The sequence below is a fragment of the Capra hircus genome, chromosome 1 (genome assembly GCF_001704415.2).
Source record: "Capra hircus breed San Clemente chromosome 1, ASM170441v1, whole genome shotgun sequence".
NCBI classification, from domain to species: domain Eukaryota; kingdom Metazoa; phylum Chordata; class Mammalia; order Artiodactyla; family Bovidae; genus Capra; species Capra hircus.
In genome coordinates, this window is record NC_030808.1 from 24,866,081 (window position 1) to 24,892,484 (window position 26,404).

The window sequence follows — 26,404 nt, forward strand, 5'->3', positions numbered from 1 at the left end:
TCCGGAAATATGTGTTCCAGACCACCAAGACCTAAAAAATAAATATAACTGAACATAAAGAGTAAGGGTCATCCTAAGATTTTTTCCATCAATGGTATGTTGAACTATTATCCATGAAAGAAAAATAGCACTCTGATCTTGTATTTATGGTAATATTAATTAGTTTTTGATAAAATACAAGATCCTAATAACAATACAAATTTGATCTGAAAGAAAAATATTCTAATAAGAAAATTATTGTATCTCTCATTAACTTAGATGATATTTGTGGTAGGAAATTATTTGTAGGAAATTAAGATCTCCGAGCTACGCTATAATCCTTAATTTAAATTTCTCTAAAGGATTACTGAATTATTAGAGTGATCTTTTGTAATGTTGTAGATCTTGGACATGATGCATGACAGTATCTGGACTCAATTTCTATAGGAAAATGATCCACGCAGTAGTAAAACACGCTCTGTATTCTTTATGATGTCCTCCAGCAAGATGTGGGATTATTTTCAAGTAGCCTATTGTTTAAACTGTAATAGGAAATGGGATTTAAAATGAATCTAAGAATGTCAGTGTCCTCTTTCACATGGGCAAAAATCTTTTTTGCTTTGAAAGTTAATATTATTTTAATATTGTTTCAATGCATAATACCAACAAATGGTCAGACTCTATACCAGGGTCTGATCATTTGGAAATAAAGAGTCCTTTGTGACTTTTTTTTCCCCCAATTACATTACACAGCTGAACCAAAGCCACAAACTGATTTTGTACCAGTCAATCAGGTTGTGAAAGGCATTTTATTATTTTAAATTGACCATGAAGTTAAGTGAAATCCACCCTTTCTCATTTCTTTAGGAGAGAAATGAGTTTTGACTCTTAGGGGAAAATGCCTACATTAACACAATTTTGCTTGAGAGCTGAGATATCGCCTTATTCTATATGCTTAAAAATCTCTATAACAGTTTATTTTTCCAGACTGAACCATAGCATCCCAGTATTGAAATAATCTTGAAATTCATGAGAAAGTTCAAAGTGTAGAGATTCTTACCTATTAATGACTCAATTACAGTAGAAGATCTAATTTCAAATACCCTAAAATACACACAGTACATTTATAACAGTATTTTAAATACTTAAAAAAATTGTCACCCCTTTAAATTATACACAAATTCATAAAGAGGTTTTTAGTCTGTTTTTAAAAGTCATTTTAAAATGAAATGTTATACCTAAAATTAAGCTCAGTATATTTGGTCATCGTACAAATTATTTTGGTACTCAGAAGTATATTTATGGTCTTTATTTGGGCCTTACCCAAAATGCATATCAACACCACCTGGAAAGATCTACCAAAGTATATAAACAAGGGCCTTATTACAGATGCTGAATCAGAATCTTTCAGAATGGTGGCCACGCACCTATATTTGGAAAACGATTCCATAAGTAATTCTGATATTAGCATGCAATTACCTGTAGAAGGTAAACGTGTATTTACTTTCTTACCATCAATTTCATATCAATAGAAACAGGTGAGTTTTCACATTTATGAGACAATTCAGTAAATATAATTTAACTGGTAACTAGAAAAATACTGAGGTATCATGGACATATAAAGCACTGTCTATAGAAATATACGTCTTGCAGTTAAAAAGTCTTCTAGTATGTAATGTGTTTACATACATATTGAAAAAATACAAGAGAAATTTACTTTCTTGTGTGATTTCCATAATTCAATCTATCATTTACTCATTTAACATAGCTCATTAAGACTGCGCTCTAATGCTTAATAGGATAAATATCATGTCCGTAACTTAATTTTATTGTACCTTGGCATGCTTAATATATTTGCTTGAAAATAATATAGGTAAGCCTTTCTAAATTCAATGATTAGAGATGATTAACTTCACAGGTAAAAATAATTATTTAGAATCACTGAATTAAATTACTTCCAATATATCGTATGTTTAAAAAATTTCATTCAAACATATATAGAAATTTAAAATTGAATTTCCTCTGAGACATAAAATTTTGTTTAGAGATGCTGAAAGATGAAAACAAATTTATTAAAAAATTTTCAGGCACACTGAAGTAATTCTACCAACTCACCTCCAATGTTACAAAATTCCAAATGTGTTGAAACAAAGAAAGAAACCATATCTGATACAATTCCATGGGGCAAACTAATTCTGCAAATGTATTTAAGCTGCATTTGGGGGTGGGGGGAATAAATTTTGACTAGTCTTTACATGTGTTATTTGTGTGAGCACCTATATATACTGTGAGCAGGTAAATGCTCTCTTTTAAATTATTATTTTTTCAAATGGCTTAAGAAAAAAGTATTTCACAATTATTGACTCAACGGACAAGTATTAAAAAAAAAAAATTTATGTTGCTATGCTCACCAGCAGATGGCGCCAAATATCCATGAACAATATAACCAAGCTTGCTTTTTTACTATACATGTATTTACCTTATACTCTTGGACCATTCCATTTTGAGTATCTTCAGGAGGTGGCTGCCAACTAACAAGAATTGCAGTTCCATTTCCATCATTCTTTGATACAGTTACACTTTGAGGTGGGGCACTGGGTGCTATTAAATTGTTTTAAAGAGCAAGTTTATAAATAAGCATATTAAAAAACATTGAAAGCAGGCATTTAAACCATTAAACAGAACAAAGTTTATGTCTATAAATATCTATATATATAAGGATGTGTCTCATCCAAGTCTGATTAGTCCCAAACTGTTTAAATTTTTCCTCGATACTGCTAACTTATTGTTACTGTGAATTTTCTATAACCAAACTTATATAGATTAGCTATTTCCACAAAACATTCCAGGGGAATTCCTCTCTCTCCTATCCAAGTGCCACTGTCTCCCTAAAATGTTCGAAAGTATAAATGCTAACCATCTATGACATTAACTGTATTATAATTTACTGTAATCAAAGGAACAACTTAGGAACAATTCTTGTTATTTTTAAAGATTATACCTGTGACATGTAACTTGTAACGTTTATGTAAATACTAATTTTAATTTCCAGTTACAGAGTGGCTAGACATACTGACTTGTGTAGAGCTGAGGAGTTTCTAGGGATATGAACCATAAAATGTTAATCCCAGAAGGTCCTGGGCAAACCAAGACATTACTCACTTTATTTACAAATCCTCACTCAAAATAACATTTGATAAATGAATGAAAAAATTAACAGAAAGGCAAGCAAATTGAGGATAATTACATCTTTAAATGTGAATTTTAATTCTGAATAATTAGGTATATCCAAGATATGTCACTAAGTAATACAATGTTCACATTTGCACATTTTTATATAGGCCGCTATTAAAGCAAGTCAAGTATTACAGACTTTAGTTTTTAGTAGTTCTAATTAAATAACATCTATTAACAAAATAAAATGCTCACTACCAAGACAGTTAATAATGTCACTATTACCATTAAAATTTTTCAATTACATTAATAAAAGCCTAATGAAAGTACTGCAATGCATAGTCATCAAACATTTCATTATACTTGCCTTCTTCTAGCGTTTTGGCAAATTTAATTTCACTATCTGCTCCTTGAAATTCATTAAAAAAAGGACGAGCCTTAATTTCATAGTTGACTCCTTTTTTGAGATCAGGGATAACCACACTATTTTTGGTTGGGGTCCTCACTTCAAAAACTAACCACTCGGATTCACCATGGTTGGCTCCAGACGGGCGGTAAAGAACTTTGTATCCTTGAATATACTGAGACTGTTGGTCCACCTATTACAATGACAAATAAAATGCAATCACTCATTCCTTCCATTGACTTTTTAGAAAATCATGAAAATTAATGTGACAAGAGGCAAAAAAATTCTATCTGGCTTCATCTCACAGTTTTCTAGTCTATATGAGGTAGAATATGAAAAACAAATCACTATCCTTTGTAATCTGTCCACTTATCCAGCTTAATGTATAATATTAGCTATGAATTTCTATGCTTCATGCAGAAATGTGCCACACCATGGCAGTTCTCTGGTAGACAGCTAGAGATAAGTCAGAGTGTCAAGGGGATGAGGAAACAACATGTGTTTTCCATTTTCTAATTTTAAAAGACTACTGAATGCTATTTAGAAATAGTTCTCAGTTAAAAATGTTCATATGTTAATAATTCTGTAAGTTATATACACTCTTTTGAAGAGTATTAGGAATACATAGCTTGTTTCCTTTGAGACGGGTAAAGTTCATTGTATGTGTGCTTAGTCACTCAGTCACGTCTGACTCTTTTCTACCCCACAGACCATAGCCCGCCAGGCTCTTCTGTGCATGGGATTCTCCAGGCAAGAATACTGGAGTGGGTTGCCATGCCCTTCTCCTGGGGGTCTTCCCAACCCAGTTCATTACTGCATAATATAAAATACATGCAAGATGACATTTTTCTCTGTTTAAAACCATTTCATAGCTACCAAAACAAACAATGTTTATATTATAAAATTATCATTGGTGGGGAAGTAAGGAACAATATATATATGCATATTTTTCGTACAATGATCTCCAAAAAGTCATCTGCTTATTAAAACTGAGATCAAATATTACAACAGCAACAATGACTCACTGTCCAGTGCACTTCGATTGAAGAGGAGGAAAGGATGGTGGGGTTGTGCAGATGCAGTACAACATTCCCCAGTTCTCGCTGGACCTGCTTGTGATCCACCCCCTGACTGGTTGGGGGAATATCTGCAACAATCCCAGAAGACTGTGTCAAAGCCTAGACAATGGTTCTGACGTGAATACAAGCATGGGGAAACAGTCCTTTCATTCATAGCAAATCTCAGAAAAGAAGAATCATTCCAACTGTGAAGAATAATTTCAATCTGTGCTACAGAATCAAACAGGAACAACCTAACCTTTTTATTAGAATCGGGAGGACAGGACATACAGAGAGAGAGAACAAGCAGAGGGCATAGAGAAAGCAAAACAGAGCAGGTGGCAAAAATAACAACGGCAGACATCAGTGTTTGAGGCCTCCTCCTATCATGTAATGATCGCTTTCTCGCCTAGGACGAACGGCTTAGTGCAATCCACTCTGAGTTTGTTACAGAACCTTCTGTAGTGATCCTAACTATGCAAGAAAGGAGATATCCAGGATCTGTGACCAGCAGATGAGTAATGAAGAGAATGGAAATACCTAAGTGGAAAGCAAGCGCAAAAAGAAATTAGACACCCCTCATCTTATAAGATAAACCTAGATATCTTTCCAAATAAGATGTAAGTTAGTGGTTATAAAAGGGGGTATGGAAACCACCAACAGGATAGGACAGGATAGAATAGAATAAATCTGATGAGAAAAGAGTACTTAACATCTATTTAACTGATGGTTGCTTTACTTTAATCATCGTATCCCTGTCAAAAAGGTTCAATAAAGAGCTTTAAATCTCAAAAAATCAATGTTTTTAGAAAGGAGACCAGGAATATAGTAATAATTAAAACCGTTACTAGTGTTCATTTATGTTGGATTTTTTTTCCCAACAAAGAAGTATTTTTGCTAAACTTACTAAAAACTCTGTACTTGATAAAAGTTGCCTGTTTCTACAGATATTTTCTAAATACAGATGCTTTGCTTTGTTTACAGTAGCCAGTAGCATGAACAAGAGAAGAAAATTAATACTTTTATATCCAGAATTGTCCTTCTCAAATACTGTATTTTGGCACATATATTCTAGACTACTTTCCATCTCATAAGCAACAGAAACAAGAATATTAGTTTTATGAATAATTAAAGAAAGAACTGAGTTTGGATAGAAAACAGAAACATGGATATTAAAAGTAAGATCGGTTATCTGGGAAAATAGTTTTAAAAAAGAGTGGATATGTGCATTTGTATAACTGATTCACTTGCTATACACTTGAAACTAACACAACCCTGTAAATCAACTATACTTAAATAAAAATTTTTACAAATGAGGTTGGTAAGTATCTTTGATACAGTTCAGGGAAGGCAGGCAAATCAAAGAGATGATAGATCAAGAGTACTATTTAAGACTCTGATGTAAAACCTTGATTTTATATATATGTATATATATATATATATATATACTGAGCCTCTGACATAAATTTATAAATAAGCAAAATGAGAAAAACTGAGTTTTGGCTTCTCATCCTTTATCAAACATTAGGAGTAGGTTTGGCTCATACTGGTCCTCAGGCCACAGACTATAGATAGAAAATACTTGATTGTTAAGTTTTTCATCTCAGGAATATTTCCTTCCGCACTAGTCTCCATTGCTCGCAGAACTTAATTACCATCTATCATTCATGGACAGAACTGGCAACTCCCCAACTCAGCAACTTGACAGCCATGTAACACTGGGAAGATTTTGTAACCTCACTATTTGTCAGTTACCTCATCTGTCAAATGGCAGTATCAGTGGAAGTCACTTTGGAGTGCTTTTGTGAGAACTGAATTTCTTAAGGCATAGAAAGCCCTTTTGTTGAAGGTAGGGATTGGGTCCATTTTTACGAACCCAGAATACCTAGCACAATGACATACGTATAGAATGTGTTTAATTAACACTAGTTGAGTTAAAGTGAATTACTGTATGGAACACAGACACATATTATACACATTAGCTTCTAAATATGCTCTCTCATATGTAAGATTCCATCCTCAGGGAAATCGTCTGCCTTCTAGGAAGCATCTTCAAACATGTCAGTTATCATTTTTAAAGGTAACTACTATCATTTGCATGGCAATCTCTAATTTCTCTGGTGGAGGTAACCTTGCTAGTTAATCCTCTCGTGAAAGTTTCTAGATTCTCTTGCCTACTGTCACCATCTTGGAAATAGAACATTATTTCAGAAAATTCCTCACAAGTAAGAAAAATAGAAAGTATTGTTTAATAGTATAATATTGAGACATTTATTAATTGATCTCTTTATTGTTCTTGTTTTCCTTCTCCTCCTGAAAGAGGTGTATTATCATGAAAAAGGTCTTCCCAACATTCAGAGTCAAACTTGGAGGAAATCTTAGATACTATTTTACCCCTGCCAATTCCCTAGTATTGGAGTTTCCTATGCACGATCTTTGAGGATGGGACTGTTCAAGTCCTGTATCATTATTTACAATAATTGGTCTTTTATTACCTAGAGCACACGTATTCTGTACATTCTGTGTCTGTGTACATATTCTTTAAAAGATAGGGTTCAAGAATGCTGTGTGGACAGAATGTGGATAAAGAATAGTATTAACAGTGGCAACAACCACCTTCATTGGTCTCCAATCCCCCCACCCCACCTGCTAGCTGCTCATTATAATCTCCCTTGCATTATCAAATCTTATATTTGAGAGAGCACATTTTGATTACCCTGGGATAGGGTTACTGTGACATGGGTCTACCTGACTCCTGAACAGGAAACTATGCCCTATATCTGTGCTAACTTATGACCCAGTTTACTCATAGGAATCTCCACTTGGGGAAGACTTTCCTGAAGCCATGCTGCAGAAGCAGTTAAAGAAGTTATGCTGGGATTTCCTCGGTGGTCCAGTGGTTAAGAATCTGTGCCCCCAGTGTGGTGGCTGAGTTCAAACCCTGGTCAGGGAGCTAGATCTCATAGGACACAATTAAGAGATTGAATGTCACAACCAAAGATCCCAGGTGGCACGCAGAAGACCTAATGTGGCCAAATCAGTCAATCAGTCCATCAACACTAAAAAGAAAAATTGTGAAAGCAAGTAGCTTGCCCGCTTCCTGTGAATCAATTTCCAACAAGTCTTTCCTGAATTCCCTCCACCTCGGCTCTTCCCCTAACTGCTTACGCATTCTGTTTCTGTCAATTGGATTTTCCCAGGTTCTTCCCCAGGCTTCTGCTATGGTCTGACTCAGCTCAGTTTCACTGTGTCTCAAAAGCCATCTAAAACTAGACAGTAAAATTTGCCTCAATGTTAACTTCCATTTGCTGGTCTTATTTAGGTGCCTGGAGTTGGAATAAGCCTATCTTGCTCACACAAAAGTCTCTTAAAATATTAAGGAAAAAAAATATCTGGCCTAGTCTAACTTTATTATTTGGGGGGATATTTTTTGTGTGAAGTTCTGGATTTTTTTTTTCCAGTGATATGAATTTTAGCTTTCAATGCAGCCTCCCCAACCATCCTCATCTTCCTTTTAAATATCTTAAAATTCTACCTGAAAATGTAGTGCTCAAAAAAGAACACATTACTCTATTCGTGATCTCACCAGCTCAGATTTTGCTCTGCATGTAATTCTGCTAAGACTACATTTGTTTTTCTGACAACTACTCACTCAGTTGGCTCTGGGAGGTGTTCTACCTAATTGACTTCTAACACTGAAGTCAGCCTCCCCCCCACTCTGTCCCCAACACACCCAATGCACACACTCCTTTTAAGCCCAGTATCCTCAGCCTATCCTTCTATAGCTAAGTTTTAAAACCTAAGTTCAAGTACCAGACTTTTAAATTTGCTCCATTAATTTTAATCTTGTTAGCGCTAGCCCATCATTCCAGTCTGTCGAGTTACTTAATTCTGGTTCTCTCACTTAGCATGAGAGCTGTGTTTCTCAAATTTTATGAACTTTCCTCATTTTTAGTCCAGTGAAAGAAATACAAATCCAATGACGAATGACAAAGTCTTATGGTATAACATAGAAAAGAAATCTGAGTCCTGCATATTCATAAAGTTGGCTAATTTAATACTTGTCCAATCCTGTGGAGTAGGGATTTTTAGCCCCATTATATAGTTAAGGGAATCAATGCTCAGGACTCACTAGCTTGCTAATAGGTTGAGGAGCTGAGATAACAAATTTTTTTATTTCAAAACGGTATGCCTGTTTTACTGTTTCCAGTTTTCCAGCTGACATGGGTTCATTTCATTTAGGTTATTCTACTAGCTATCACGTATAAAGGTAAGTAGATTAAAATTTTTAAAAAACAAGTTAACAGATAAAGCATTAACAACTTCCCATTTACAGCTGAGGATGTATTTTACAAAATCATTCATATGTATATATGACAGAATCACAGTTAATCAGAAACTTTCACTAAGGTCTATTGGGTAGAGACCACTGTACTGGGGACCGAAGTTTCAGTTCACTTTACAGCTGTCCTAGTTTCTGCATTCTTTACAAATGTGTATATAACACTGAAAACCTCAAACTGCCTTAAGGCAGGCTCTGAGACTATTAAAGCTACTGGTGAAGTGACTCATACTAGCAAATATATGCATTTGGGTGTGTTGATTTCACACAGCAAAAAACAGACGTGGGCATGTTCCATAGCTCGGTTTGCTTTCTCTGGGAATTCTGAAACAAAAGGTCCTTCTCAAAAGGTTGTTTATACACTCTTTAGAGAAGACAAAATGCCCAACATGGCAGCTAGACACTCTCTCAAAACTGGAAAAAGTAATTTAAATCTTTTAGTACTTCTGTGTACAGTTTGTTTCTATCACTGTAACTAAGTTTCAATTCTTGCTTTGGAAACACACAAAGATAGAGACATTATGATTCCTCTGTATGGTCACAAAAGAATCTTATATTTCTAATTCCTACCATCTAGAGGTAACCTTTCTTTACTAATCTTATACTAATAAAGTATATTTTAACTGTGATGACAATACATTAAAATAAAAGGTACAGGTTGATTCAAATTCACCTTTTTTTCAATATATAAGCTTTACCACTGCTTAAACATTAAAATAACAGGAGGAACAAGAGGGTGAATAGGAGATGATAATCTGCTGAAAGCTAAAAATAATTCTTATTCATGAAAGACAATAAAAAGCAGTATATCCAGAATGTGGTTCAAGTGAAAAAATTCCCAATTTCAAATGTGTTTAGAAGCAGCTGCAACATGTTCATTTTTCCTTGTATCTGTTTTTTTTAACTCAGCTTTGATGAACACATACATGATTTCCATTTGAAAGTTTAATACGTTATGGACAATGTAAGATAGACCAAAGAATATACAGACCTAGATAATTTCCATGCTTTGGAAAGATTGGACAGAGGGGTTAAGAACAACTATCTCTTACATTTGTGTGATTTCCAGAGAGTATTACTTGATTATGTTTCTAATGTTCAAGACTCATCCCAAAGGTCATGAATATTAATCTCATAAACAAAATTTCCTTAATTTTATATACAATTAAAGATTTTGTGATTTGTGATTAAGATTTTACATCCACATGTAGTCATATTTAAAAATCAAGAAACTGAATATATTATAAAAATATTCTCATAATCCTTTTGCTCATTGAATTTGTGACTTTATAAAACGAGAAACATTTCTTTGTTATTTGTCAAGTCATGGAGTGTTTAGTCAACAAAATAAGAAAGTTTGCAGACACCATGATTTAAAAATTAATTGAGCAACTAAAACACATATATTTTAAATATATAATCTTAGCATGTAGTACAAATGATTTTACTTGTATAAGTGTAACATCTAAAGATAAGTAGGTGTCCCAAGGCTGAGTGAATCAACACTTACCTTGTGTTTTCACTGGGTCTGATATCTGGCTGGGATCACTAATTCCATATGCATTGGCAGCCCTCACAAGGAAAAGGTAAATCGCATTAGGTTTGAGTCCTTTAATGGCAAATGTTTCTGTTTTCACATTCTCCGCTACGGTCTGCCAGCTGCTACCAGATGCATGGCTATGGACAGATACATCAGTTAGAATATGCATATTTAATGGCAAATCAAAACAGAGAACTAGCAAACACCATCTTCGCTCTACCTGAAGGCTTCTATAATATAAGACGTTGGAGTTGCACCTGAATTCAAATTTGGTTGCCATGACAACGTTACTGTATTTCGGCTGACATCTGTAACTTCAGGTTTTGAGGGGGCACTAGGGATTAAATTTGGATCGGTGGGTCTTGGAGGCTGCACTGGAACTCCAAATTCTAACAAAGAAGAAAGAAATGAAAGATGCTTACACAGAGAAGCACATAAATGTAGATAAAATATCCATCCCCTACTTAGACTTCAAGACATCCACTTCATCTTTTTACCAGTTAGGAAACAACTACATTTCAAGCTTCACTTTTAGGTAAAATACTATCAAATTTACCTTGGACTTCAATGTAAGCACTCCACGTTGCTTCACCACTGGGGGTTGATGCAATGCATGTGTATCGACCAGTATCACCCAGCTGGGAAGACAAACCGAAAATAAATATTTGGAATACTCAAGAGCTCACTGGGCTGGAAAAACAATTATATTTTGTATATGGCCCATGAATATGGATAGCTGCCTTAAAATGCACTAACCAGAAGCTTCCTCTTAATTTAACATGTTTTCATTGAATGTGAATTAAAATACTGCATGAAGATAAAAGACAAATTGTTATTCTAATTGTATGATAAATGTATAGTATTTAAGTGCATTAACATCATCAATTTCTGTGTCAGGCACAGTACATGAGGTATATAACCTTAAATTCAAAGGGTTAATCTTTAATACTGATTTATATTTCATATTTACTAAGTCACATAGTAAGGCTAATAAAGTATAGCCAATGACTCTTCTTGCTGTTTCATATTTTACCTGAATTACATCCACACGGATAAAGGAGATAAACAGATATTTAAAAGAAAATGGATAGACGCAAAACGATTTCTTCTTAAAGCATTCCCTCTTTTTTCTCATTTTATTTTTCTAACCTGTAACTTCAGGCAGTTTAACAAGTATAAAGTTAAACCCCAGCTAGAATGATGCTCTCTCCCCCTTCAGAAGACTGACTGCCAGAAAACAAACACAGGTCACATGCTCAATGGTAAAATCCTCAGTAGCATAATGAACCCATATACCTCTGCTTGAGGCAATAACTCTATCATCAAATAATACTGGATAAAGCAAGAATGCTGTCATTTTGTTCTGGCAAATGTAATAACAAAGTCACAATCACTGTCACAAAAAAGTGCAACATATTAACTTTCGCAGCACATGAAATGAACTGCTATGTCGATCCAAAACTCCAAAGAAGCCACTCACAATAGGCAATAAAGCAATTGAAATTTATGTTTATTGTTGTCAAAGCTATTCTTTCATATGCCCCATGAGCTTGTCTCGTCTTGACCTAAAATGAAAAAGAAAAACCAAAACAAAACAATATAGTCCTGAAAAGAACATGTATGGGATGTGATGTCCTGGGAAGGTAAATCCCTAAATTGTTGCCACGAACCTGTGAGATTTCATCATTTCACATTCTGATTTGAAATGTACATTGAATCTATACACCGCTTTATCATTTTTGTTTGTATGTAGAGTATTCTGTAATTGTGAAGTGCTGAACCAAATATTCACAATAGAACTCTTGAAGTTTACAGCACATAATATAGTACTGGAAAATAACTTTGAAAAGTGGAAGGAATGCATTATATCACTGCTTGGAAGGTATTTTTTTTTCTCCCACAAATTCTCATCCTTTTCTCCTCCATGTAAAACCTTACACTACTTGCCATGGGTTAAATTATGAGTCATATCACCAGAAATATACACAGAGAAGTGTCTGAAAGAATAAAGCATCAAATTAAACATATATTAATACTGCTATTAGCATTTCATTATTTCTAAAAATTGAGGCTTCAACACTGGTTTGCTGGAGGCAAAAACAAAGTGGAACAAAATGGGAAACTCAGGGTGTCACAAGTTACCTTAGCATATCGGATCTGTAGTACTCCGGTCTCCAGCTGTTTGATTCGAGAATCTTGGGTTGAAACAAGGACTCCATCCTTTCTCCACAGAATTGTGGGCACTGGACTGCCTGTGGCCACACAGCTGAGCACTAAAGTACCATCCACTGCTACAGTCTGATTCACAGGACCTTGTCGAATGACTGGGGGAGGTCGGTCTGCAATCACTGCCAGCAAAAACAACAGGAAATAGATTTCTGCAACTGGAAGCAATTTTCTAATCATCTGAGCAACAGCAGTTGCTCTAGGCTTTGAAACACACTAATTAAACAAGTAATTAAAGTAGGAGACATGCATTATTCAGAATGCATTTCTATGATGTACTGATTCAGAACATTAAAATGAGATACAATGTACCAACCACTGAGTAGGCTTGCTGCATTGTCCAGGGACCTATTTAAGAGTTCAGAGACTACATAAGGGTTGTGGATGGTGAAGATGTATGGTGGTGAGAAGTGGAGTACTGTGCTTTTTAAATTTTAAAATATGTAAAACACAAAATGACAACAAAAAAACTATTTAGCCTAAGGAAATGTATGAGACAGATCTTCACAAATGAACCAAAGCCAACTTGACAATGGTTCTGTGTCCAACAGATAGAATGATGGTATCACACCAGCATGTTTGATAATTTTGTATCCGAAAACATGCTTTGGGCTTTGACAACTGACAAATAAATATGATTGAGCTCTTTTGATACTGGGATTTTTTTTCTATTAAAATAGTACATGCTTAAACATATCTCAATCCTAATAATTTCAGGGAAACTGGAAAACTGTCCAAAAATACTGTTGGTAGGTGGTAGTTCAGGTGATAAAGAATCTGCCTACAATGAGAGAGACCCAGGTTTGATCCCTGGGTCAGGAAGATCCCCTAGAGAAGGAAAGGACAACGCATTCCAGTATCCTTCCCTAGGAAGTCTCATGGGCAGAGGAACCTGATGGGCTACAGTCCTTGGGGTCTCAAGACTTGGACAAGATTAGGGAGTAAACAATGATAAATCCAAAAATATAACTCAAGCTGATACTCTAACTCAGGAAATAACACACTTCTATATCAGAATTATAGGAATGGGAAGATGCTTTCACTAAGTTTATTATCTTAACAGTTTTAATGTCCTATGGAAGGAAAGAATGGAAGGCAACTTTTACAAAATACAAATAAAATTCTTTTTATTATATGAAAAAAATCTAAAAGTTTTATCTGAGACCATAAAATCATAATTTGGGGGAAAATCCACAGCAACTGCAGTGGAACGAGAATAAAGCCTGCATGAGAGAGATCTTCTATCCCTTGACCTCGGCAATTTAGGTGAAATTTCATAGATAGTTTTGTAAATGATTAACAAACAAGAAAAAGTTCATTTTTCATTATTAAACTTTAAAATTCTGAATATTCGTTTAAAATTTCTATGTCATGAGTATTCAAAAGACAACTCTAAGAAATTGCCTGCTTAAAGAAAACTAGTTGCCAGAGTAACTAAATTTTGGATGTAACATTTTCAAGTCTGGATGTGTCACGTTCAAAGTTTTATGCACCAAAGATTCTGCACAAGCTGGAGTCACACGTCAATTTGTTCCTCATTTATCATGCAATAATTATTAGTGTTGGGCATTCAATCTAAGAAAAACAAGAAAGCAAGAGAGTGAAATCAGCAACTGTGCATTTTTACTTCACTCTTCCAATTCTCTTCCATCTTTGATTGCTAGTGTGAAATTTGTTAATACCGTAGGGGTGTATTAGAAGGCTGGAGCTTGAAACTTGGCAGGAATGTTTCAGATACTCCACGGGTGAAAAATATAAGCCAATAATTCCTTTGCTTAGAGTTGTTTAATCTTTTCTACATTATCTGTTAAGTTTGGCTAAAATCAAATTAAATGCCCCTCCTGGTATGTATGAAAAAATAATGATAGTGTTTTATTGCACTGAGGTTTTTATAAGACTCTACTGCCTGTGCTCCCTTGATTCTAAGAATGAATGAATATTTATTTCTAGATATTAATTAAATTAGTAACAGAGTGGTTCTTTATAACTGATTATAATTAAGCCCAGTAGTGCAGTGGTTTACTTTCACAGTCTTGTTATATTTAGAAATAATTCATATCTGGGGATTTATTCAGTTCTTTCTATCTTCACAGTTCTTTGATATTTGCCTCATATTTAGCATCCTTTGCAGTTTCTTATCCTATCCCAACCCAGAATAATGATGTTGTTTCCCAGTTACTGATTTCTTCCTAGTTTACCTTGGGTGGTTTACAAAAATAAGCAAGAAAAGAGGAGCAGGCTTGATTATCAGCCTATACCATCTGTCATGTGTCTTTAGGCAAGTTCTTTATATTACCTAAGTCTCTGGTTTTTATCTGTAATATGAGAATAATAATACTTGTTCTAACCAGCTCCAGGGATTGCTATCAAGATTTAAGTGGAATAATAAATATTCCATGTGCTTTGTTAACTGCAAAAAGCTAGACATTTATATGAATTGTGAAATCACCACTTACCCTTTTCTATAAAGTAGTAAGATGCAAATCAGAGGCAAAAAAGTTCATTAAAGCAATTTTATATTTTTAGGTAAGACAACGGAATATGTTGGTGTCACAGATTAGAATAAAACACTGATAAAACATCTAAAGTTACACAAACTAAAGTGCATGGCACATTTACAAATCAACCCTAAATTTAGGATTTATGAGAAAAACTTCAAATAAACAGTCTAATAGCTCACATTTGGATTATTAGAATGAATTATCAGGTAGTAAAGCAGGATGTGTAAGAAACAGAAATATGATTTAAAGAAAGTGCATGGACTTTGGAATCAGAAGGATTCAGCTGTGTAAAAAGAAAATGTTCCATATCTGTGCTCTTTAATATAGAAACCAAGGGCTTCAAGTGGCTACTGAGCACCTGGGTGTGGCTGGTGTGATTGAGGAACTGGATGTGTAACTTTAAGTAATTTTAATTGTTATTTAAATAGCCTCATGTGGCAGGTGGCTACTGTACTGGATGGTGCAAACTCTTGTTTTAAATCTCAGTTCTGCTAGCTAGTATCTGAAGGCTCTGGGTATATCTTTTTTTTAATTAGTCTATCTTTATTGGAGTATGGTTGCTTTCCAATATTGTGTTAGTTTCTACTGTACAGCAAAATGCATCAGTCATATATATACATATACCCCCTCTCTTCTGGACTTCTTCCCATCTGGGTCACCACAGAGCATTAAGTAGAGTTCCCTGTGGTATACAGTAGGTTCTCATTAGTTACCTATTTTATACATAGAATCAATAGTGTATATATATCGATCCCAATCTCCCAATTGCTCCTATCCCCACTCCCCCCTTGGTATCTGAGTAAAACACATATCGCATATTAATGCATAAATGTAGAATCTACAAAAATGGAGTAGATGGTCTTACTTGCAAGGCAGGAATAGAGACAGAGACATAGAAATCTGGGTATATCTTTTTACCATTCTCTGCTTCAGTTTCCTTATCTATAAAGTGCAGTGTCAGGTTTGAAATGATTGATCTGTTTAAAGTTACTAGCATAGTGCCTGGCACAAAGGAGACATTAAATAACTATACCTGCTTATTTTAATTATCAGTATAGTGGTACTGGTGCTGGTGCTGGTAGTGGTGCTGGTTCCAGCAATGTAACAGGTGATATATCCCTAGTTTTCCACATGTTCAGTGAAAGATTTAAAGACCCTAAATATAAAGCTATAACATCAGAGGTAATATTTTTGTCACCTCAAAAAATAATCCTAAAGTCTATGTTAATACATATAAATATAGTCATAAGATAACTTTAAGTGAGAAACAGTATAGAATAACATACGTGCGCTGACTAGTTTGAGTATGCAAAATTACATCTATACACCAACAAACGGGGCATCCCAGGTGATGCTAGTGGTAAAGAACCTGCCTGTCAACGCAGGAGATGAGACATAAGAGACTCGGGTTCAATCCCTGGGTCAGGAAGATCTGCTGGAGGAGGAAATGGCAACCTACTCCAGTATTCTTGCCTGGAGAATCCCCAGGGATGCAGCAGCCTGACAGGCTGCAATCCATAGGGTAGCAAAGAGTCAGACATGACTGAGGTGACTTAGCATGCAGACCAGCAAACGTTAAGAGTCATATATCACAATTGCCATCAGTTTGCAAAACATATCTCAAATACCTGAAGGCTGTAAACGATTATCTCATTTCAGCAATCAGGAAGCTGAAACACTGGAAGCAATTGGTAAATACCTAGTAATTGGAAAACTAACCCTCTATCCACTGTATATCAATAACTTTTGAGAGATTCATGCAAGCGATTTTAGATTTTATATATCATTCAGTCACCACTAACTACTTTTTCTTACTTTTTAGTAATAAAGAGAAGAAGCATTTTCAATTAAATAGGTGACATGAATTTCTGTGTTCCTGAGTCAAATGTGACTAGGTGTAGGCCTCAGGTGCAGAGAAATAGCACTTCAAAGACAATTATGCTCTACCATATTCTCTGCCTCATGCTTTGTTCTGCCTTTGCCTTTGTTCTGTTTGCAAACAATAAAGAGAAAAAGATGAGAAACTAAAGTCAAGTAGTATCCAGAAAATACTCTGCCTATTATCTCTCTTCTTGATTTGGTAATATGTAAATAAGGCTATGGTTTTTCCAGTGGCCATGTATGGATATGAGAGTTGGACTACAAAGAAAGCTGAGCGCCAAAGAATTGATGCTTTTGAACTGTGGTGTTGGAGAAGACTCTTGAGAGTCCCTTGGACTGCAAAAAGATCCAACCAGTCCATTCTGAAGGAGATCAGCCTTGGGTGTTCTTTGGAAGGAATGATGCTAAAGCTAAAACTCCAATACTTTGGCCACCTCATGCGAAGAGTTGACTCATTGGTAAAGACCCTGATGCTGGGAGGTATTGGGGACAGGAGGAGAAGGGGATGACAGAGGATAAGATGGCTGGACGGGCATCGCCGACTCGATGCACATGAGTTTGAGTGAACTCCGGGAGTTGGTGATGGACAGGGAGGCCTGGCGTGCTGCGATTCATGGGGTCGCAAAGAATCGGACATGACTGAGTGACTGAACTGAACTGAACTGAAGGGATATTTGAAAATACTTTATCAGAGTTTCCTTTGGCCAATTTTCATGTACATCCTTACATACAAATTGCTTTATAAAGTTGCAATCATAAACATATTTGCAAATCTATGTTCTACTTTTTCTAAATATTGATTATATCAACCATTATCAAATTCATTATATGTCTTCACAGTCATCATTGAATAGCTCTAATACATTTAAGAAATTGTAAAAACATTTTGAAAGTGAAAGTGGGTCAGTCATAACCAACTCTTTAAGACCCCATGGACTGTATGGTCCCAGGCCAAAATACTGGAGTGGGTAGCCTTTCCCTTCTCCAGGGGATCTTCCCAACCCAGGGATCCACCCCAGGTCTCCTGCATTGCAGGTGGATTATTTACCAGCTGAGCTACAAGGGAAGCCCCCAAAACATTTTAGGTCATCCTAATTTATTGGAGTCAGTAGATATATAATGTATATCATACACAATGTTAAGAATGTGAACTTTTGAGTGAGATGGCCTGAATTTTGAAGTATGTCTTAATCAACAGCTAGCTGTTCATTCCTTCCTTCTTTGTTACAACTACTTATTTAAAAAAAAAATATCTAGTGAGTGTCTACCATGTGTCAGACCTTGGTGGATACAGTGTATATATTTGATTTGATTGGACAGAAACATTCCCTAAGTAGGAAGACTCGGATTGTTAAAATGTTAATTCTCAAATTGCTCAACAATTAAAGTAGAATCAAAACTAAAATTCGGATTTCTCTGTCTGCCTAGGATATTAGGGTGTATATGTATATCTGTGTGTGTGTGTGTGTGTGTGTGTGTGTGTGCATTATGTGTATGGAAATTGACCAGTTTTAAAATCTTTATTAAAAAATGATGAAGACCTGTAACAGCCAACCTAAAACAAGAAAAACAAAGTTGGAGACTTTACCAGTTTGTAAGGTTTACTATAAAGCTATAAAAATTAAGATCACATATACTGGCATAAATAACTGGAATATAACAGAGAAAATAGAAGTAAGTAACTACATTTATGGGGCCTTCCCTCATAGCTCAGTTGGTAAAGAATCCACCTGCAATGCAGGAGACTCAGTTTGTTTCCTGGGTTGGGAAGATCTGCTGGAAAAGGGATAGGCTACCCACTCCAGTATTCTTGGGCTTCCCTTGTGGCTCAGCTGATAAAGAATCTGCCTGCAATGCGGGAGACCTGGGTTTGATCCCTGGGTTGGGGAGATCTGCTGGAAAAAGGAAAGGCTACCCACTCCAGTATTCTGGCCTGGAGAATAGTCCATGGGGTCGCAAAGAGTCAGACACGACTGAGTGACTTTCAGTTTCACTACGTTTATGGTCATTTGAATTATGATTAACATGCCACTGAAATTCACCAGGGAAAGGATTGCCTTTTCAGTAACTGATGCTGAAATATTTAGGATCCATATAAGGGAAGAAAAGGAATTTTGACCCTTATTTTATACCATATACAAAGATTAGTTAAAGATTAACAACTTAAATCTCAAACATACAGACAATGAAGATTCGAGAAAAAAACAGGTGAATATCCTCATGATCTTAAGGTAGAATAGGGAACTAAAAGGCCAAAGCACAGGAGAAAAAAGTAATACATTGGTTCTCATTAGAATTAATTTTTTTAATCCTTAAAATCATCATTAAGCAAACGACTGGGAATAAATATTTATAATACATATATCAGACTAAGATATAGCCAGACTACATGTGAAAATGAAAAAAAAAAAAAAGAGAGAGAGAGAGAAATGAGTAGAGTACATGCATCCCCGAAAAGGCAAACCAGGATAATTGCATGCATATGTCCACCCGTAGTCTTCTACAGAAACATTTAGCTTTATTAATAAAAGTCCTGAATTGAAAATAACCCATCAGTAGAAGAGTACATAAATAAACATAAATAAATTGTGAGCTACTTATATAGCAGAATACTATACAGCAACAAAAAGAGTGCATATGTATATTTTTATGTATATATACATGTGTATATACAAGTACTCTCCAGTGTTTGAAAGTTCATTATGAGCCAGTTTGCTTTTATGAGGGCTTCCCTGATGGTTCAGTTGGTAGAGAATCCGCCTGAAATGCAGGAGATTCTGGTTCGATTCCTGGGTTGGGAAGATCTCCTGGAGAAGGAAAAGGCTACCCACTCCAGGATTCTGGCCTATAGAATTCCATGGACTGTATAGTCCATGGGGTGGCAGAGTCAGACATGACTGAGTGACTCACTTTTTTTTGCTTTTATGAAAGACCTATATTAATATAGGGCTTCCTAGCTGTCTCAGTGGTATAGAATCCTCCTGCCAGTGCAGGAGATATGGGCTAGTTCCCTGGGTCGAGAAGATCCCCTGGAAAGGGAAATGGCAACCCACTCCCAGTACTCTTGCCTGGGAAATCCCATGGACAGAGAAGCCTGGCAGGCTATCGTCCATGGGGTCACGAAGAGTCTGACATGACTGAGCACGCAGGTGTGCACATTAGTGTATTTGCTCATTAACTGAAATAAATCTGAAGTGCATTTTATTTCCTCACTTTATGCCATTTCTACTTATATTTGTTTCATAGGAATGTTCTATTTTCAAAGAGCAGAGGAAATCTGTTTGTATATACTTTTTATATATTTATATGCTTACTTATATTTCCTTTTCTTCTACTGCTTTCCATTTAATGGTTTGGAAATTTTCTCTATTGTTATTCAGTCTGGAAGTCATGTCCAACTCTTCAACCCCATTGACCACAGCACATCAGGCTTCCCTGTCCTTCACTATCTCCAGGAGTTTGCTCAAATTCAGATTTCTCTATTACTGCATCTTTATATTTGGCATTAATTAATCATGCTTAGAAGGGTTGATAAACAGAACAAAAACTTGCTCATCTTGAGTTGTGAGAAGGATCTGTCAACAATTCATCTTATCTTCACGATTTGGAAGAAAGAAAAAGGATGATGTTTTATACCAAGAGATTATTTTTTAATTTTTCAAAACATGGACACAGTCCTGTGTATAACTATTCAGTGTAAACTTTCCTTGTATAATTGCCATGCTTTTATGAATCTAATTTGATGCAAGAAATTTCATATAGCCTAGTTAAAATAAAAATGATTTTACATTTAATCACTTTTATTTTTATCCTTTTAGCCTTATATCAAAATTACCGTAAGAAAGGATACAAAGTTGCAAATAAGTGTGCTTACTGGTATTCTCTTTCGACATTAAGCCAAACTTTGCCATTTTGAAATAAAATGCTCTACTTTACCATCGGTAACTTCCAAATATGCTTTTGTGATGATACTTCCGGCAACATTCAAAGTCTGGCAGATATAATAACCAACATCAGATCGCTGGACATTAGTAATAGTGAGGTCACCAGTCTGGGAGACTGAAAAACGGCTGGATGACTGTGGTGGCTGATATGAGAAAAGCAGATTCTAGAACCCAGAATTTGGGAGGAAAGAATAATAAGTTAATTGCTAGTTTCCAACATGTTTTTATGTTTTATATATTTATAAACAGATACATAAATAGCAGCAGCAGCACATGAATATTTATACATACACAAATATATGTATGAAAACAAACTAAATATTCTCTATCACATACCAACATAGACAGAGGTACACACACACATACAAATGAACAAAGTTTAATCATCTAAACTTAAATGGGGTTATTTGAAAATTTAAATGAATTCTAAATATTGATAGATGTCTTTATAATTTCAATGTCAAACAATACTATTTATAAAAGAATATGAGATACTATTAGAGTTAAATGTTTTACATGTTTCAGCAAAACAGACTTAAAAGTTTTGTTTCACATAGATGTGACTATTAGAATTCTAAACATTAAATCTTTTAATATATAAACAACATTAAAATTTAAACACATTCCAACAAATTAAGTTTAAGGATATCATTTTGGTACCATCACAAGAATCTCTGTTACCTGTCCATTATAAAAGTTCAGTAATCTCTATCAAATTGTCAAGTTTCTTATTTTTCTGGTTAAATGGTGAGCATATCTATCACAGATTTTTAAATTCAAATACTGAATTTAAGAATTCATAATGGGGTTCTATTTCTGCAGAAAGTTATCTTAAAAACAAACTCTAGACAATATGTGATGTTACTTGGTGGTACAGATTTCTCTCTATGAATCTAAACATCTTGCTCATTGGAAGGAGTATATACTTCATGCAAAGTAACATGTGGTATCATTCTTTTTCATGAAATAAATAAATTACCTCCATGTAATTTTTATGAACATAGTAGAAGTAAGATCAGAAGAAAAACACACTCAAGGTTGATTTAAACAAAAAATAAAAGAGGCTAGGAATAATTTTATTAAAAATGAATGAGAATAATTTTCACAAGTATCAGAAATATGTAAAGGAAGATGTATTCATTTGTTGAAGAACTCAAGTCACTAAGAGATAAGAAAACATATTTTTAAAACCATTTAAAGTTTCCTATTATTTTTAAAGTAAAAGTGTTTCAAAATTCTCTCTTTAATAAGCTGAAGTCCAAAAGGAAACAATTTTTAAGAGCACAGGTCTCTATATTCGAGCTTCACTGTATATAGAAAATTCTGGTTTATAAAAAGGTGTGGAGAGTAGGACTTGATGGCAAAAGTGATCACATGTTATAGTTTCCAAAGAATTAAAATATACTGAATTATATCCAATATAACATCTATGCTAAAGAGAATTTCACATAGTTTGATGAATCTTTAATTGATAGATATATGATAGATAAAACATAGAGAATACACTTCAGATTCCTAGTGCTTTCAGAGAAATTGCACTGATAACATTATCTTTGTTTTAAATGTGTGCAAATCTATTTTAAAATATAATTACAATTATCTGAATAAGAAAAGTTAAAACTAACTGAATTCACTTGAGAAAAAAATATTTTTTTTTAATGCAGCTGAATTGAAAATAAAGGAAATAAATTGGAAAATGGAAATAAATTGGGAATAAATTTTCATGACTAAACAATTACTATTCTCTGTACCACCCGGTATACCAAAACTAGGCAGGAAAAATCTGAGAATTAAAATTCTGTTTTACTGTTGAAATATTCAGGTCACTCAGAGATATCTCAGTTCTCTTAAAGCAACAGCTATGTGACTAAATCATTTCTTGCTTTTTCTTATCTATGTGGCATTTCACCTGTGCTGACTGAAATATTAGAACAAGGTCATACCTGACTCCCCTCTCTCCTCCAGAAGATAGCTGGTTGGGGATTTCCTGTTGCTTCACACTGGAAAGTGACCGTTCGTCCCAAGGCAACCACCTGGTCACGGGGTTTCACAACAAAATGTGGAGGTTCTGAAGGAAATGAAACAGATTACCCTGAATCAAAAGCATGTAGTCACTGTCCTAATTGAGACAGTCTGCTGATATTCCAAGCGCTACCATTAACTTATATCACTTGTTATGTACTATCTAGATAATGCATCAATTCTCACCCTTAATTCAACTGAAGCTAAATTGTTAACTGCATATTTATAGAGCGGAATCTGGGTACTTTTGTAAAGAAGTTGTTTTTTTTTTTTTAATTACCTGATCTTCTAAGATGAACTTCAATGTTAAAAAGACTTCTTGAGCTACAATTTGACCCTTTACGTCAACATATACTCGAAATTTGTATGAACAAATATTTCTTCTCATTTAGAGCTGCTTAAAGGTGTATGGACATTAATCTTAGATACAAGGACCTCCTGATGTAGGCAGGTCCTAAAATTACTTTAACCGAAAAGCTTCTGAAAGGCTACTATGGAAAGTATAACCATTTAAAATCTTCAGTCCAATTACTTGAATGGAAATGAATTTAAAGCACTAGTGGAGTCAAATGTCTCTTTCATTTACATAGGCAAGGGCATGTTCAAACAGAATATATATGGAAATGAGGGCAAATTGGAAACATCTGCTCATCCTGACATTATAAATACTGCCAGCTTTGTCCAAACTGTTTGATTTATACAGACTTAAATGGCCACTTCATCCAGCAGTAAATAGAGTGTCAGAAAATTGTGTCAGTTACATTGAGAGCAATGGCAGCTGAAAACATTAGGTGTGCTGATGGAGTCACTGGCTTAAAAAAAAAAAAAAAAAAAAGCTTATTTGGGGCTGTGCTTTCTGCTTGGAAACAATGTGCACTGAATCCAAGTCTTTCTACCTACTGTTTACACTTTTCAAATTCATTTCTTATCAGTTGTCTGAAATGCCTAATCATTCTCCTTTCTTCTTTCAGTTCAAATTGAAGTGAATGTTTCAAGTCAGACATTTACAGTTTATACAGCATAATCCACTTTTTAAGACTGTTCCATTATTTCTAAACTTTCCCTTAAAAATACGCTTAGTTACTTATGTCAGTCACTTAGGATAAGCTCTTAAAGTGAATATGAACCAAAGGTATATCCAGATTATGTTCACATACCAGTCTGCTCATAAGAATATGACTTCTTTGTTAATGAAGGCGAGGATTTGAAATGGTACTGTTTACTTTTGCTAAATATTTTTTGGTCAGTTGCATCTGGGACATCTATACAAGTATTTATAATATCTAAAATACAAAATTTATGAAATTTACAAAATATAAACTTTCTACATTTGTGTGTATACAGGTGAGTAAAGTGAAATATAAAACCTCTTTTAAAAAGAAAATGGATATGTAAAACAGCCTGCATGGTCACCAAACTGAAGAAAGCAATTATATTTCCTAACTTACAGATGAGTGTACTTTCTCCTATACTCCCTTTTTATTTTTAATTGAGGTTTAGTAGAAATTACACCATTTTACTAGAAAATTATAGGAGACCTAAAAAATCAGGGCAAATGCCTTCAAATGTCCTATAACTTATAAGGAAGAAAATACAATGTTAGGAGAATAAGTTTAGCTCAATTTGGTAATACTGAAGTTCCAGCTTATAATTTTTTAAACTCTGATTGTAATTGAGTGGTTTGCTCATGACTTTGGTAAACACCATCATTATCCAGGTATAATAACAGGCATGTGCATCATGGCCTGGGGATTTTCCTCCACACACACATCCATACAGGAGCATTTGATTCCTTAGTTAAGGGTTACAATTATTGACATAGAAATTAGACCAGAAATTCAAAGGACTAAGACTGGATAATAAGCTAAATCCAGAAAAGAATTTGGTTTGTTTCAATGAAAGAAAACCAAATGATTAATTAAATGAATGGGAGAATATGACTTTCCAATATATGCAGGGAATTTGAGTAGGAAAATATAAATGTTCAAATCACTCAGACAAGTAAAAACTTCGGGTGGTCTCTTTTCTAAATCTCAGCAGCATGTCTAATAACATGTGCCAGAATCCATGTTTCTTTTATAAAATGCCAGCACGCCTGAAACCTCAAAGATGTGGGAACAAGGGATACAAACCCTTATGCTAACTGCATTTATCCTGAAGCAATCCTTCCACACAGGGTTATTTGCCTGGAAATGAATTAACTGTATCTTATAGGCATATTCTCCAGCCAACATCAACAATGACACCAGCCAGAAGGCATGCCTCAGAAAAAATCCTTTTCTACATGTATGTTAGATATTAGATATAGACATATCTTTAAGAAAAAATTTAAATGGATTAAATATGCCTCTATCAATCTTCTATCATCATTACCTATATTTAGATTGAGAAATTTGGTCACCATGTGCATCTAAGTGATGTTTATGATAAAATGCTGGGAAATTTTTTAAAGGCTACAAAATTTTAATTCAGTATAACTAAAAATAGATAAACATGTTACTAATGTCACATATGTTCAGTGTTGGAAATAAAATTAGAAAAGCAAAGAAAAAAAGAAAATCTACTGATAATGCAGACATACATATTGGACTGTATAGTTCTAAAATATTCTTCTACAATATCACTTAAATGACTATTTAATGGTATAAATACTGTTCCCTTAATTACTTAACTAATCAATTGTCTTTAAATCTAGATTCTTTCTAATTCCCACCGTTAAACACATTGGTGAAATTAATATCCTTCTCAATTTTATTCAAGTTGATTTCAACTGAAACTCTCCTCCCAAACCTCACAAACACTGAGTATTAACAACCTTGCCAAACTTAGAACAGAATCTCCTAATTGGCACTTTTATGTTAGTGAGATTAAACATTTATTTTCACATTACTTTGTCATTAATATCTTATTTATTGTGGATATTGTGTTTCTGTGCTTAGCTTTTTAATTTCTAGGGACTAATGATAGACTAGTTTTATCCATTTCTCAAAAACATTTTATATGTATTTCCATTTATTAAAGTTTTTTCTAATGTAGTTGGGCATGTTTGTTGTTCAGTCAATATAATTATATAATATAGATCACATAATACCTAATAAATTATATTATTTAAATGTTTACTCACTTTCATCCTTCACTTTTGCTTTCATTAAGTTTGAATCCAACTATAGTTTTGCACACATGGAAAGCTTTTTTTCCCAAACAGTTCATTATTGCATTACCATTATTGAACAATCCATCTTCCTATCTGTGTTAGTATGAAATGACATCTTTAGAATATTTGTATAGCTTTTTTAACTTAAAACATAGATTTTTCTTAGGGTCAAAATTA

General features: G+C 34.4%; 1 protein-coding gene across 7 annotated transcripts in view; it reads right to left on the reverse strand.

Moving 5' to 3' along the window:
- ROBO1 (roundabout guidance receptor 1) overlaps window positions 1-26,404 on the reverse strand; it is a 1,116,119-nt gene that overhangs the window by 61,870 nt on the left and 1,027,845 nt on the right. For all 7 annotated transcript variants that reach the window (XM_005674780.3, XM_005674785.3, XM_005674783.3 and 4 more), the window contains 9 exons: window positions 22,995-23,119; window positions 21,044-21,215; window positions 12,642-12,847; window positions 11,056-11,137; window positions 10,720-10,888; window positions 10,470-10,636; window positions 4,585-4,706; window positions 3,521-3,752; window positions 2,459-2,580 (listed from right to left, as the gene is read on the reverse strand). In XM_005674780.3, coding sequence (XP_005674837.1) covers window positions 2,459-2,580; window positions 3,521-3,752; window positions 4,585-4,706; window positions 10,470-10,636; window positions 10,720-10,888; window positions 11,056-11,137; window positions 12,642-12,847; window positions 21,044-21,215; window positions 22,995-23,119 — 1,397 coding nt within the window. The remainder of the gene's footprint in view (window positions 1-2,458; window positions 2,581-3,520; window positions 3,753-4,584; window positions 4,707-10,469; window positions 10,637-10,719; window positions 10,889-11,055; window positions 11,138-12,641; window positions 12,848-21,043; window positions 21,216-22,994; window positions 23,120-26,404) is intronic.